Below are 15,731 nucleotides of genomic sequence, written 5' to 3' on the forward strand. Positions count from 1 at the left end.
AAAGGTAATTTATTTAATGAAAAAATAGCATAGAACGACATTTAGGTGGATAATTGTTCAAACAGTTGAGTTATTGACTTTTTTCTTTACTTAATTAAGCCAATCAATGACCCTGTTGTTCCAACGGATGGTTGAAACAAAAGTTGAATTGTGGGAGATTTTTTATTTTTTGACAAAAAAGAAGGTCAAGGGTCGTCACGGTCTATTGATTTTCACGAGGAAGATTTGAGATTTGTTGTTATTGTTGCAGCCGCCATAAATAAATCCAGGCTAGAACATAATACTAAATAGGCTAGCCCTGTTCAATAAACTTGTAAGTTATTATATAATAATTAACGAAGTTTAAGTTAGTTAACACGCACACGTATCAGTCTAGCTAGTTAGTTAGGCTAGGTCCTAGCTAGGTACTGTAGTGCCTGGCCCTGGTGTAACTGCCTGGCTGGCACTAGCTAGCTAGTAGGCCTACTACTTACTAGTGTAAGTGTAGCTAGCTACTACTAGCTAGCTCTAGGGCTAGGCCCCTAGGCGCGCCTATACTACTACCTAGTCTTAGGGCCTAGCCTACTAGTAGTAGTAGCAGTACTATTACTAGCTAGGGCCTATCCCGCCCTATAGTAGGCCCTAGCTATCTACTACTTACTAGGTAGGCTGCCTCTACTACGGAAATCCTTTACATATATGGATAAACAGATGTTTATATGTCGCTTTATTCTTCTCTTGTGCATCCGGTTATGGAGTATGCAGTTCAAGCCTGGTCACCATATCTACAACAAGACATCAATAAACTTGAGAAAATCCAACAACGACCAACAAAACTTGTACCAGAACTCAGAAATTTGCCTTATGAAGAGCGCAGGATACAGCTTGGTTTACCAACTTTACAGGAAAGAAGGGAACGCGGAGACCTCATCGAAGTTTTTAAATTTTTGAATGGTTACGAAAATATAGATCGCCACTCCTTTTTTAAATTAGCATCTGAAGTTGGTCCAAATATCACTCGAGGCTCAACTTTTAAATTAAAGAAACCTAGATGGAACTCAACTAAACGGAATAATTTTTTTGATACAAGAGTAATTAACAAGTGGAACTCGCTGCCCGAATCTGTTGTCAATAGCAAGAGTGTAAATTCATTCAAAAACAAACTTGACAAACACACACACATACACACATATGAGAGAAGAGGCTCCCTACGAGTTTAAAAACTCATTGCCTCTTAACTTTACTAAAGGTAAGAATCCATCACTCACAGACACCACGCATACACTTTTACAGACAGTACTACAAAAATTAAAACTAAAATGCTAGGCCTAGCCAAAACTACAATAAGTAAGGCCTGTACTCGGGTAGCCCTGTCTGTACTATAGCTATGCCTAGACCAGCTTACTACTAAGTACTAGGAGGCCGCTAGTTGTTTGAAATATATTCATTCAATACCCTATCGAAACATAAATTAGTCCTATAATAATATAATTGTTTAAACGTAAAAATGTTTTTACTTATATAGGACTAAGACCTGAAAATGAATTCGAAGAACTCATCATCATTCAACAGGAAGCGGTCATGGAGCTCCAGCAATGGAGGAGATGAAATGTCTATAGCAAATAGAAGGAAAGATTTACCCATCTATACAGCGAAACAGCGTTTCCTTGCTGAGATACGACGGACACACACAGCTATTGTTATAGGAGAAACTGGAAGTGGAAAAACAACTCAAATTCCTCAGGTACTAATGTATGATGATATATCAAATTAGATAAAATTTATAATTGAAATTAGTATTAGTATTTTATATGAAATCTATTGACCAGAGATTGCAAAATAAAAATTTGAATAAATGTACAGTATTATTGTTCTAATTTTCACATAATAATTGACCAAAAATTGAAAAACAAAAAACATTTATTATCTCTAAAACACATAATTTAATGAAAAGATTAAGTCTGTCAGACTGTTTATTTTGTCTTTATAAAGTGAGTATGCTGTATTTTTGGTAAAATTGATTAATAACTTTATTAAAGCTACAAAATTGCCTATTTAAAGTTTGATTTTATTCATCTTTATTTTCATGATTTGGGGGACACAATACCTTTAAACAATAATAGTTCTTGACGTTATTTGTTAAAAATAATGTTTTCCTTTTGTTATATCACATAGTATTTATTAGAGAGTGGTTTAGCTGGTTATGATGTTATAGCCTGTACACAGGTAAGAGATAATTAATATTTAGTTATTAATTGTGCTGTTTGAATGTTACATAATTTACCTATAAATTTGAAACTTTTAAATGACAATTTTCCCTAAAGTTTTTTTAGGCCAAGCTTTTGATTTTTAACTCTACAGTATACAGAACTACCATATAACCAAATAAATTTGAAAAAGGCTGTGCCTTGTGAGGAGCCTCTAAGTAATATTGAATAATAAAAAATAATAAATATTAATTATTTGGCATGTATTTCCAGCCTCGCCGGGTTGCAGCTATTACTATTGCTGAGAGAGTTGCGCTTGAACAAAACTCCGAACTTGGTGAAGAGGTAAGTAAATATGTGGCATGGGTCTCATCTTATTCTAGTACCCTTATTAATACTCTACCTGCCAAATTTTTGGTGAGACAAAATAACAATATATCATCCTCTGTTTAAATCCCACCCAATAGGTAGGTGTTCATGTGCTATATTGACCATAAAAATACATATGAACATAGGCCTAGAGGCTAAACTAATGAATAATGACATTTTCACAGATGTGTGAAAAATGGTCACATAATGTGTGAGACCTAAAAAATCGGCCTCATTCGTGAGACATGTGTGAGAGTTGACAAGTATTAAATAGGTACATCCGATGCACAGGCATTCATACAAACTTTTTATTGATGTTTTTGCTCTGACTAAATGTTTAGGTTGGATACTGTGTCCGTTTTGATGATTGTACTTCTTCAAAGACACGAATAAAGGTAAATACTTAAAAACAAACAATATAATAATTATATTAACATGTATTGTATAAACATTAACATCTACAGTAAATATTGTTCTATTGTACGATTAATTTATTGAATGAAATATACAAGTTTAAAAATACTTAATGCTTAATATTATGCGACCTTTGTATAATATACAGTATTCAACTAACATGTTTTACAGGGTTAAAATTATCAAGAATTATTCTTGATTTAAGACCTACAATCTTCATTTTTAGCATCTTAAACTACCAACTAGTACAAGACTGCACTCTGGATTCAATTAGTAATAATGTCACTAACTGAGTGATTTTTATTTTTTAGTACATGACGGATGGTATGCTGTTAAGAGAATCTATTCTTGATCCGGTATTAAAAAAGTGAGTTTATATTGTTTGGCTTTTATAACTGTCTTCACAAAGGTGTACAAATCTATCTAGTAGGATCAACTGCACTGATTACTAATTGCAATGTTATGGTGTGTTCCATATGATTTTGATCCAAGTGTGACTGGGGTAGTAATTTAAAAGTGTCAGGTCTATCAGAGCAATTTTTAAATTTTAACTTGATCTTTGACATAGCATGACCTTGGGTGGCACCGTCCTCGATATAAAATTTATACTCACCCTATCCTCTGGTTTATTGTCCCCAAGTTTCAGCTTGATCAAAGCAATTTGAAAACTGTGAGATTTGACCTTGACCTTTGACTCTGACGACATAACAAATGCAAACTAAAGATTTGGTGAATTATTATAGTAATATAAGATTATCAACTCTTTATCCATGGCAAATAAACAGCCTTTGTTTCCATACGTGTTTTATTTATAATACTATAAAACATCTACATTCTAGGTATTCCATTATCATACTGGACGAAGCTCATGAACGCACTGTTCACACCGATGTCTTGCTTGGTATAGTGAAAGGAGCCCAGGAACATAGAACCCATAGTATTCTACCTCCACTCAAGGTGAGAAGAAAGTAAAATACTTTCAGTTAAAATCCCAAACTGATACATTCTCAGAAGAAACTTTTAAAATCTTATTTTATTGTATTCCATAAATGTATTATAATTTATAAATCAAAAGACAAATTACTGACAAAATGACAATGTTTTGTATCAGTGGCTCATTGAAAGTACTAATAAAGTGAAAAGCAAAACAATAAATACAAAATTGTAGATAACACTCTTCCTTCCTAGTAAGTAATATAATATAATGCATTACAATTGTGAGGACTTTTTTTTTAATTGCTAACATTTTGTATACAATTTATATTATAATGATTTTAACAAAGTAGGTTGTCAACTTTTAAAAGATTAATGTATACAAATTTAAATATCTGGTATTTGGAATTTAACTATTAACAACTGAATAGTACTTGTTTCTGCAGTACAAATTTGTCTTTTATTTCTAAATTTACAATACAACAGTAAATAAATACTCCTTTAAGGTTGACCTTATTTCATATAATTATAAACTAAAGGAAATATTTTTTATTACTGTTGTGGTCAACTGTGCTGATAAAAATACTAATTTGCATGCATGGTCGACCATGCATGAATAAAACTTTAAATTACATGCATGATTGGCCGTAACGAGTTCATATAGAATGTGAATTAATTATTTTAATAATTTGTTTCGTCAGGTAATTGTAATGTCTGCAACAATGGACGTGGATCATTTTTCTCGTTATTTCAATCATGCTCCTGTGTTTTACATTCAGGGACGGCAACATCCCATACAGGTGTGTGTTATGCAAATTATCTTGATATTCAATTGACCCTAAAATACTACATAAATCTGAAAGGCTAGTTAAGATTGAAAGAATGCAATACCATTTTATTCCTCTTTTCTCTGGTTTAAAGTACTCTTAATCATAAGAAGTAAAAATATACTATTAATAAAATAATGTTTGTTTTAAAGCCACTCAAAATGTGAATTTAAAGAAAAACAAGAAACAAATTAATTGTATAAAATTTAATTATTTGTTGACCACAAAACTGGTGATATATAAAAGTCCTATTATTAAACATTTATTTTTTCTTTTGGCAGATCAGTACTCTGTTCCTTTTGTGTTGTAATTAACCTGATATTATTTTCCTTTATGTAATCATTTCTTTTCCAGTTATTTTATGCAAATGAGAGCCAAAGTGATTACATACATGCAGCATTAGTAGCAATATTTCAAATCCATCAAAAAGAATCAGCAGAGTGAGTTGTATTTTTGCATACAAAATGTATGTATTCCTTTTATTTTAAGTAGCAGGTCCAACGGGGGAAAATTGCTTTAACGCCCCTGTGTTTTCCCTCCAAGTCCCCTAGACATTGTAAGAAACCTATATTTCTTCACTATAAGAAACCTATATTTCTTTTTTAATTAACCCTATAGTATTTACAGCTACATACGTTATGTTTAATTTTTCTAGGGAAGATATACTTGTGTTCCTAACAGGCCAAGAGGAGATAGAATCATTGTTAAAAGCAGTCAAAGATGTTGCGCAAGATTGTCCTGATGGTAAGTACAGATCCACATGGCACAATTCCCAAATTCGGTACAACTATACTCAGAACCTTTACATGATGGTTTGAATGAGACTAAAGCTACACTATTAAACTAGTTTGACAAAAAAGTGTAATGTGCCCAAATATGGTAATGATATACCCAAATGTGGTAGTGATATGACATCAGCATGTCCATATATGGGCACATCACATTGTTTGTCACATAAAGTTTGATAGTGTAGACGAGATTTAGTGATTTCACACTAAAATACAGATCTTTTCCCAGAATAATGTTGTACTCACTTTTATTTTTTTGATGACATACTTGATATGTAATTAAGTAAATCAGTTAATCAAATCAATTTTGAATCCATAAAAAAAAAATGAAAAGAAAATGCAATAAAACAAAAAAAAAATGTTCTTAATATGATAATAGTGTAATATGTTTGAAATTTTATAAATTGGCCAATTGTTATTAGTATGATGACATAATGTGATTTATTGTGGGCCTATATTATTTCCAGCATAAACAATAAAAACAACAAAATGATGAGTATGGTAGTTTCACACAGGGAAACTCTCATTAGCCTCTAGTGTCCTAAGCTCTTTAGCTAAACACAGTAGAGACTGAATAACATTTTCATACATCAATGTGGAAAATAATAGTTTTACTTTTTAAAACTATTTTCAGACTGTCCAGGTGTTCAGGTATTACCATTGTATGCATCACTGCCTCCATCAATGCAACTAAAAATATTCAATCCAGCTCCAAGAGTAAGATTTTACAAATATGTTTTTGCTTTAATAGATAGATTATACAGATTCCAGTAAACATTTAAAGCCCCCTTCCCTACGTTTTTTAGATCTAATTTAAGATCACAAACTATATTTAATGTAAAAATAATACTATATGGTCCTATTGTGATAACTTTTTTCGTCTTTAAACGGTTAAAAATGTGAAAAATAAGTCGATTCTAATAATTATAGCGGCCCGCTATAAATCCCAAAATGCATTGCGCATTATATTTTTGTTTTTCACCTGTAATTCGCCCACTGTTCGATCGATCGTGAGGCCAAAACAAATGGAAGACTCCTAACTTTTCAGCGAAAATACCGGGTTTTCCCCAATTTGTATCAACGGAGTCTGGCAAAAATAGAAAGACAATTAATGCAGCAACTATACAACGTCAGGCTAGGTATATAGCTAGCGTACGATGTTCGTACGTTACCGATGTTTACCAGCTAGGCCTGCAAAACTAAGCCTAGCTAGGCTAGGCCTAAGACCGTCACGAGAGGTCGATCGCCGCGAGCTACTTAGGTAGTGCATTGTTTCTCACTTTTTATCATAATTTACCATAAAACATACATTTAAGACAAGGAATGACATGGTTTAATGTTTTTAAAGTGATATATATGTATTATTTTCCAAAAAACGTCCAAAATTGCAGGGAAGGGGTCTTTAATTATTTTGTTACTTTTCTCCACTAAATTTATTATATGTTCAATTTTAATGTGTATTTGTAGATATCTAAATATAAAAAGTGTTTAGATTACCTTATATTGTCATATACTTACTTTTCTTTTTATAGGGAAGGAGAAAAATTATTCTATCAACAAATATTGCAGAAACATCTGTTACGATACCTGGGATCAAACATGTAATTGATACAGGTCGTGTCAAAGCAAAGTAAGTTCCCTGTGTCTGGTCAAAGCCATAAGAGTTTCATTACTTTTAAAAACACCGGCCATCTTTGTGTCCAACTATTCTATGTATAGTATGGAGTCGAATCCTTTGAACATATACCGTGCACAAGGCCTTAACTATCAACTTTAATATTAAACAATCTCTTTGTTTAAACACTTTTTTTAGAAAATAAGTAATTCCTTAACTACATAGAACATGCATGGAGTCTTCATGGAGCGTGCGACTTAGACATAAAAGGGCTTCATTCAATGTTGCTTCAAATATTGCTCTGTGTCTGGTTACAGTCTACTGCTCTCTATTTTAACCATTTTTTTATATAAAAAAATGATCTATAATGCTCACACTGATGTGCTTTGATAGGAGTTTTAAAGCAGGAAGTGGCTTAGATATTCTCAAGGTGCAACGTATATCTCAAGCACAAGCGTGGCAACGAATGGGAAGAGCTGGTAGAGAAAGAAGGTAAGTTCCAATGTGTAGTAAATTTCAAAACTCATCTTTGCCAGTTTTATTAATCTAATATAATGATGCTGTTTAGTACCCATTAGATCTTCTTGTGTATTCATATACATTTCTAATATGGGCTCCAGCATAATAAAGTCATTACAGATGCCAATATAAAACGGTATTTTTGTATTGTCAATAGTGGTGTATGTTGGCGTTTGTACACTGAAGAGGAATATGAAAACTTAAAGCCAAACACTGTTCCAGAGATACAAAGGTTAGCATTTGTTGCATTGTTTAAAATTAATCAACCACTTCTATCACCACATTACCAATCGCAACAAAAGCCTAGCACTATCACTAATTTTTCATTTTGTCTCCAATATTGTTTCAGGTCAAATTTAAGTAGTGTAGTTCTTCATCTTTTAACATTAAATATACGAGATGTGCTGCATTTTGACTTCTTAGATCCACCATCACAAGAGGTATTGTAGTAGCATATGTCTTTGTTTCCAAGTATTGAGAGTTATGTGGCTAAAAAGGGTGTTGGGGTGGATACGCTAGGAATGCTACAAAGTGGCTGGTGCTTGGTGGATGGTACAAAAGGATGTTTCTTTAAATTATAAAATACAAAACTTAAAATCAAGCAATATTAACTGTACTGGTTCCCTCCAAAGTTATCTGGTAAAGCAAATGGTTAGAGGCCTTGGATAATCAACTAGAGAAGTTACCAGCCTTAGAGTGGGTACTCCAAACTCTTCCTACCACTACAAACTCTCTCAACCATCTTTTTGAAATGTATTTTAAAACCTTCCCAGTACAATTGCGGTCATTTTGATACCCCATATGTATGGATGCATGTAGTAGCAAAAATGTGTAAAATCCTAAGTGGGGAAAACTGGAGCATTTAAACCCCATTTTGGCTGCTATGTTGAATCCAACAGGTCAGATAATGTTAACATTTTATTTAAACATAATTCCCAGTATAATTACGGTCATTTTGATACTCCAAATGTTACTAGTATTGATGTGTGAAGTATGGAAAATATATATAACAAACAACCATGTTATAGTTGAAATTTACTTTTCAATGAAAATGAATTCTGTATTATTATTTATTGAGAAAAACCTGTTGACTTAAATTTATGTTCTTCATTGATTTAACCTATTAAGTGATTGTTTTGTTTCTTTCTTTCCTCTTAGAATTTAGTTGATGCTTTAAATCAGTTGGAATTATTAGGAGCCATATATCAGAGAAACAATAATGAGGTAACAAAAATGATCACACACCTTGTATTTTTGTAATTTTATTAGTTAATTACGCATCACGTGTCATTCGACATCAGAGCTACCTAATAAAAAATAATATATAATGGTGATTTAGTACGCTCTAATGCACTTTCAGCTTTTTTGTAAATATTTGAGAATTTTTGCTATACAAGGTTGTTGAATGATCCACATTTCAAAGTTGGTGCTCTGTTTTTCAACTCATAGAATATTCTCACCATTCAACTCATAACATTCTTTACTTGTAATACCAATATATACATACTTCATTACTGAGATATTCATTTCCACACAATTATGTTTTTGCATAGCATTGTAATCATATTTTAAGATGTAGAGTAATAATAATTATAATACATAACAGTTGCCCTCAAATTATTATTAGCCTTTATTGTTTTTAAATCTAGTTAACATCAGTAGGTAAACAGATGTCTGTGTTCCCATTGGAACCCAGACTTGCAAAGATTCTTATTTCTTCAAGGCAGTACAGTTGCTTGTAAGTATGTTTTATTTAATAGTAGTTATTCAAATTTTAAAAGTATAAAGTAACAAATACTTACAGCTTAAAGAAAGTATGAACAACAGGAATATGAATGCTAAATGTTTTTATATTAGGCCTATTACAGTATTCAGTGTGTGCCTGTTATTTATACATAGGCCATATTTATTTCGTTTTTATACTGATGTTGATATAGATCCGTCACTAAAGTATTGTGGAAATGGGCTTTGCACTGATATTTGATTAGGTGAATTAAAATATGCAAGTTAATTTAAACTTTAAAAAATGTGTATTTTATTTTATAGAGAAGAGGTATTAACTATTGTTTCAATGCTGTCTGTTGAATCCATTCTAGTCACGCCAAACAACAAGGTAACTTTTTAATAATTCTTTTTCTAGGATTAATTGGGTTTTCCTGAGTAGAATACTCATTTGTACTAAGAAGACAAATTTAAAAAAAATCTAACAGCAATTTTAAGTGCTTGCGTATTATATATTTCATTGACAGAGGGAAGAGGCACATGCAGCAAGAAAGAAATTTCTATCAAGTGAAGGTGATCACATGACCTACTTAAACATTTTTAGGGCATATAGAGGGGTTCATGGAAACAAGGTATACCATAAAGCCATTTATTTTTTAATTCTGTAAATTTTGCTCAATTCTTATTGCTATGTAAAAAGAATAGATCAAATTCTGTCAAGTTGTAAATGTAGAATGTATAGTAGACATTAAAGTGGTGTGTGGTTTCAAAAAAGGGGACAATCTCCACAGGGTTGTCAAAGACCTACAGTATCTGTCAAAAAGTGGTCAGGTTGAAACCTTACCAACCGTACTGGCCTGGGTAATGCCCACAGTGCTTCTGGCCTTCTGATATGTATTTATTATATGCTACAGAAGCAGGCATACCTGTATAATCACTATTGCACCGACATGCAATTTTAAAGTAATGCTATATTCCACTGAACTGAATTGTAAAGAGTATTTGAACATACAGTTATACAGAATATTGCAGCAGTCTATATTTATTATATACAGTACATACATTTATTTGAATATTTCCATTAGGATTGGTGTCATGAAAACTTTGTCAACAGTCGTAGCATGAAGCAGGTTGAAGACATACGTAAACAGTTAAGAGATCTGTGTGTTCGGGAGAATATACCACGTAGTACTTGCGGAAAGGACACAACGTCTATTAGGTTTGTTATAAGAATTGAACTTACGGTATGGTTTTACTCTGGAAATAAGATTGGCTTAATGCAGATGTACACTGTCTTCTCACAATTAATTAAACTGCTTTATTACATAGTCATTCATTAATTTTAGAAATGTGGACTACTTAATAATTAGTAGTTAGTCCACACATCCAAAATGACATACTATAGTGCACGGATGTGGTGAGTCTATTTCTCTTTCAGCATATGACAGAGGTCAACACATTTCTTACTACATAAGTGCGTAATTAATATAGAAGTTTGGATCAGGCTTTCATTTACAATTTTTGTTAAAATATTTTTACTTAGGAAATGTTTAACAGTGGGTTTGTTTATGAATTCTGCTGAGCTTCAGAGAGATGGAACTTACAAAACGGTAACAATATATTTATTTTATCACTGGTATTTTTAATCATCTCAGAAACGATGAATACAGTATACTATATAAATGCCAATTTTGTGCACCCAGATGTTTTGCTCAGATATTCATAAATTTATACATCAGATAATCTCAATCATAATTTCTTCTTACTGAAAATTTTGAAAATAAATATTTATTAAAACGCGTTATTATTTAAATACAGTATAATAACACTAGTTAAGTTAAGTTTTCAGTACACCATGTGTTTTCAAAAGGAAAGAAAGTATGGTTGAGAATGTCTCAACATTTCGGTTGTAATGCTATAACTGTCTTCTGGAGAATGCTAGGCTAGTAGAGATGTTTTTCGAATTTAAAAAAGCAAAGTCTAAAGATCTGTCTACACTATCAAACTAGTTTAACAAAAAAAGTGTGATGTGCCCAAATTATGGTAGTGATGTCCATATATAAAGTTTGCAGAGCTTAAGGTGAGGTCACAAACCAAGACAATAGACTGGCAATGTGTGAACTAATATAACCCATCTCTATGATTCAGGACAAAGCAAGTATTGTAACTGTTATATTCCTTTCACTGTATCTTTATTCTTTTAAGCTTGATAATAACAGGCAGACAGTTAGCATACACCCTTCATCTTGCTTATTTCAATGCAAACCAGCCTATGTCCTCTATCAGGAGTTGGTACATACATCCAAGTGTTATATGCGGTAAGAAATATTGTTGTGTTGTCTATAACAATCTTATTCAATATGGCAGGCTTGGGCTTTTCTGAATATATCTGTAAAAGTACTCCATAGGGTCCAGTGATTTCAAGAGTATTGCACTTAAATTGCATTCAAGATATGGTGGCTGAATGATGTTTCATACTACTTCCAACCATATTTGGTTTGGTCAAATCAATAATCATCTCCATTTCAACATTTTGGACATGCCACTTGCGCACAGCATGCTATCTTTATTTTTAATAGGAAGGTAATAGTTTTTAATGGAGTCTTGGGCTATGGGTCTGTTTCTGCTGCATAGCACTGAATAAACCGTTTTCAAAATAGATTTAAAATATAATTTTTATATCAACTGCCTTTCTGCTAAATTTGTGCTCTAAAATAACAGTTTAAATCAGCTGTCAATCAAATAACTATTATTTTGTTTTGCAGCTATAAGTTGCTCAGCAATAGTTAAAGTTCTAACACAGATTTCATTTGGTGTTTTTAACCATTATTTTCAGGCTGCTATTTAAATGGTTACTGAAAATTTGTCCTGTTTCTTCTGCCAAGAAATTGGGGTTAATTGATCCACATTTGTCCAAAATTATAGTCACTTTTCTAGTTAATAATGTTACAGTGAAGCATTTGCAAATCGATCATTTTTCAATTCAAATCAATTTTTCTTTTTTATATCTATAGTAACCTTTGTGTAGTAGATCCTGATTGGTTGAATGATGTTGCTCCAAGTTACTTCAGAAACAGATGTGTTAGTCGATGAGGTAATTAGATGTTGGAGGACTAGACAAAAATGAGCTGGGAGTATCATTTTCATAGTCGTTGCGGGACAACAGTATGATGAACTTGAAGATACTACTATATACAGTATTACATGCAATCAACTCTTATTGCTAAAGGATAAATATATAAAAATAAGGATTTAATAAACAGTATATACGATTAAAAATACATATGTACAATCAAGGGTTTAGAGCAAGTGATGTAAGATGCTATTCAACTTTGTTCTTCTTGCGGCAGATCTTGTGTTGATTGCCAAAAGTTTAATCAATGTAACTTTCCACTGCATCTCAAGGTAGCGAATGCTTTGTCTACATCATAAAGTTGCAGATGTAAATTTGATATAAGAGTATTTTCTTATGTTGCATCCGTTACATTGCGGCAGAACTTTTTTCATTGAGAACCAAGTTTAAACCAATAAAATAATTATACAAATATTTTGCGACAGATTTTCTGTTTTCTTAAAATATGCTTTTGACAATCTTGTCCATCATAAAAACTCAGAAACTCAACCATCGTCAACTTTACATTGAAACCTTTTTATTACAATATCTCATCCCAATTAAACCTTTTCTTCAACATATCATGTCTACTACAGTATATTAATTGAAATCAAAGCTTTTCTGATGTCTGAATTACTATCACCCCATCAATTGTTGGTCTGTGTAGAAAAGTAGGTCTTCTAACAAACGTTTTCTCCTCCAAAACAACCTTTATGTATTCCTAATAATTAATCGTAGGCTATTCTATATGAGTGAGTGTTATAATCTGAATTTAGCATTTACAGGACGCCAGTACTGTTATCCAAGTATTGTTAATCTCTACCTTTAATTGTGTGTCGGAGTGATTATTCCAAATTTCTGTAAGCATGAAATCACATGCTAAATTTCTTTCATTCACATAGACCATTTTCGTTTTCGTGAATTCACTTTTTTTCACCCATTGATATATTCAAGAAATGTCTTCATTGACATATACCTTTAAAGTGAGATACCCTTCCATACTGAGACTTAATGCGTCTTTGTGAGGCTTTTGTTTTTTTACTAGGGCCTATTCGCTCTCCTAATCGAAAGAAAATATGTTGTATTACGTTGTCCCTCTTCTTCTAATCATTGTCTCTATCATTTGAACATTCGTTAATATACAAATAATGAATGTTGTTCAATCATTAAAGACAAAATAAAGATAAGTAAAAAATAGTGTCAACTTAGAACAAATTGCAACAGATTTTTTTGTCTGATTGATATGGTCCAAATTAATATATATTATGTTATAATTGATTATGACAGCCTACTATGCAAAAAAATTAGAAACGGCAAGAAAAAAAGTTTCTTAACATTCTCCTTGTTGAAATGAACATCATTTCCAAAGTTTACCAAAATCGGATGTTTTTTTTGGTAATTTGTTCTTATGTCTAATTTCTTGTTTTGTATTTATATTTAAGTGTGTATGTATTATTTTTTACTGTAAACTTGTTGCACATCTCATTGAGACTGTGCCTCTGATTTAAAAGAGATACAATAAAAGTTCAGTTCAGTTCAGGAAGTGGGTTAATTAGCATACATTCAAAATGGCCGCTATTTACTACTATACCATTTTGAAGCTCCGTATCTCTTTAACGGTTGGTTTTAGACCACCTAAGTGCATTGGGAGCGTAGATAATGTGATATTAAACTTTCCAATTAGCACATTTAAATTCAAATTATGACGTAACTATGATGTCATAAGGTAGTTGTGACGTCATATGTTATGTTTTACTGCTTAAATGACATTATCCTATGCTAACAAATGCAGAAACTGCAGGAAAACAATTTTCTAACAATAACATTCTCTGTTGCAATTTTTTCTAGGTTCAACCATACTTTTACTGGACTATACTTTTATTTCAGAGACCGGACCCTGCAGTTCTTTCGAAACTAATGATGTTATAGTCTGCAATATATATATAAGGGCCATTTATACTACAGACGATAATTTTGAAAAATTCTAATATTATGTATCTTCTCTTTTTATCAAATTGTTAAAGAAACACCCTGAGCTGCCTAGAAAAATATTTTCTTGAGCCATTAGACTTCGAAAGCGCAAGCATACAATTTAAATTGCGATGTATACGTTACCATTAAACAGACGTAACTTCAAGATGGTCAGATAAAAGCAATAAAGACGGTCTATGTACCCTATATAACTCTAAATGTCGTACGCTCCAGAATATTAATCTGGTGGAGGAATTGGCAATGCTCGAGCAGTCTATCGAATGCAATTGATGTTTGGAACCAATTTAATAATGGAACAATAGACCAAAAAATAATGTATGTTCTTGGTTCACTGTTCACTGTACTTGATCTTGATAGATATTTAAGTTGCATTCGATAGATTTTGCAAACGGGCGTGGAAAAGAGAAAGGAAATCAACAATGAAAATGATTAGTTCTTTGTTTTTTAAATCATGTATTACTTTTGTTAATTTGTATATCTTGTACATAATTTAGTTTAAAGATGTTTTTTCCCCCTGAAAAAATAATTTTTTTTTTAATATTCCATTTTAATGTAACATAATAGTTATCCACTTTGACCAAAAATTGGATTGAAAAAAATGTATTTACCTGAAAAAATGTAATTTAAAGCAAAAAATGGTCAAATTGGCTGCCAGCCAATGGATTTTTGGTTGAATTTAACCATTTATTTTATCATTTTGTAAGTGAAAACATTATTTTTTTGGTTTTTTTTCTATGGAAGTGATTATTAAAACTACAAAATAACATATTCAAAGTCTGATTTAATTAATCTTCATTTTTCATGTTTTTGGGGGACAATACATCTTTAAGTTTCCTTGTACTGTAAATAGGCCTATTGTTAAATCGTTTTTTCTCCAACTTTTATTTTACTTACTCTGGACGCACGTTCATTCAAGGTGTGCCACTGTTTTAAAAGTGTAGCTTAAAGATGTATTGTCCCTTGAAACACAAAAAATGAAAAAAAAAATATTCTAAATTTAAATTGGCCATATCAAAGTAATATTAAAGGTATTCACTTTATGTCGAAAATTTGAGCCAAAAACAACAAGTTTACGTAATTAACAGGTAAATTAATTTGATTACATTTCGTCTGGAAAATCATCACAAGCGAAAGTAAACAAAGATTTCAAACCACGAGTATGCATTATACATGGTGCTAATTAGGATTGTTTACAACTCGTCGCGGTTGAGAAGGTGTTTTCACACAGATCGCGAGGAAGTTTTATGATTATGC

The 15,731-nt window shown here is 31.9% G+C and overlaps 1 protein-coding gene across 1 annotated transcript; it reads left to right on the plus strand.

Moving 5' to 3' along the window:
• The first annotated feature begins 205 nt into the window (after positions 1-205).
• On the plus strand, positions 206-12,918 carry LOC144842043 (ATP-dependent RNA helicase DHX33-like). The gene is made up of 23 exons (XM_078698384.1): positions 206-313; positions 1,505-1,723; positions 2,155-2,205; positions 2,460-2,531; positions 2,897-2,950; positions 3,281-3,336; positions 3,809-3,926; positions 4,604-4,702; positions 5,084-5,169; positions 5,385-5,473; positions 6,152-6,234; positions 7,050-7,147; positions 7,526-7,624; positions 7,809-7,883; positions 8,001-8,091; positions 8,810-8,875; positions 9,301-9,389; positions 9,698-9,764; positions 9,901-10,005; positions 10,459-10,592; positions 10,917-10,983; positions 11,579-11,691; positions 12,388-12,918. Exons 2-23 carry the CDS (start codon positions 1,520-1,522, stop codon positions 12,464-12,466), a joined length of 1,995 nt encoding a protein of 664 aa, XP_078554510.1. The 5' UTR covers positions 206-313; positions 1,505-1,519; the 3' UTR covers positions 12,467-12,918.
• The last annotated feature ends 2,813 nt before the right edge of the window (positions 12,919-15,731 follow it).

Source organism: Antedon bifida, chromosome 5 (assembly GCF_963402885.1).
Source record: "Antedon bifida chromosome 5, ecAntBifi1.1, whole genome shotgun sequence".
Taxonomy (NCBI): Eukaryota; Metazoa; Echinodermata; class Crinoidea; order Comatulida; family Antedonidae; genus Antedon; species Antedon bifida.

Coding starts and splice junctions, on each gene's coding strand:
- LOC144842043 (XM_078698384.1), top strand. CDS start 1,520: ATGAATTCGAAGAACTCATCATCATTCAACAGGAAGCGGTCATGGAGC. Junction 2,951..3,280: donor CTTCAAAGACACGAATAAAG/GTAAATACTTAA, acceptor TTTATTTTTTAG/TACATGACGGATGGTATGCT. Junction 5,474..6,151: donor TGCGCAAGATTGTCCTGATG/GTAAGTACAGAT, acceptor AACTATTTTCAG/ACTGTCCAGGTGTTCAGGTA.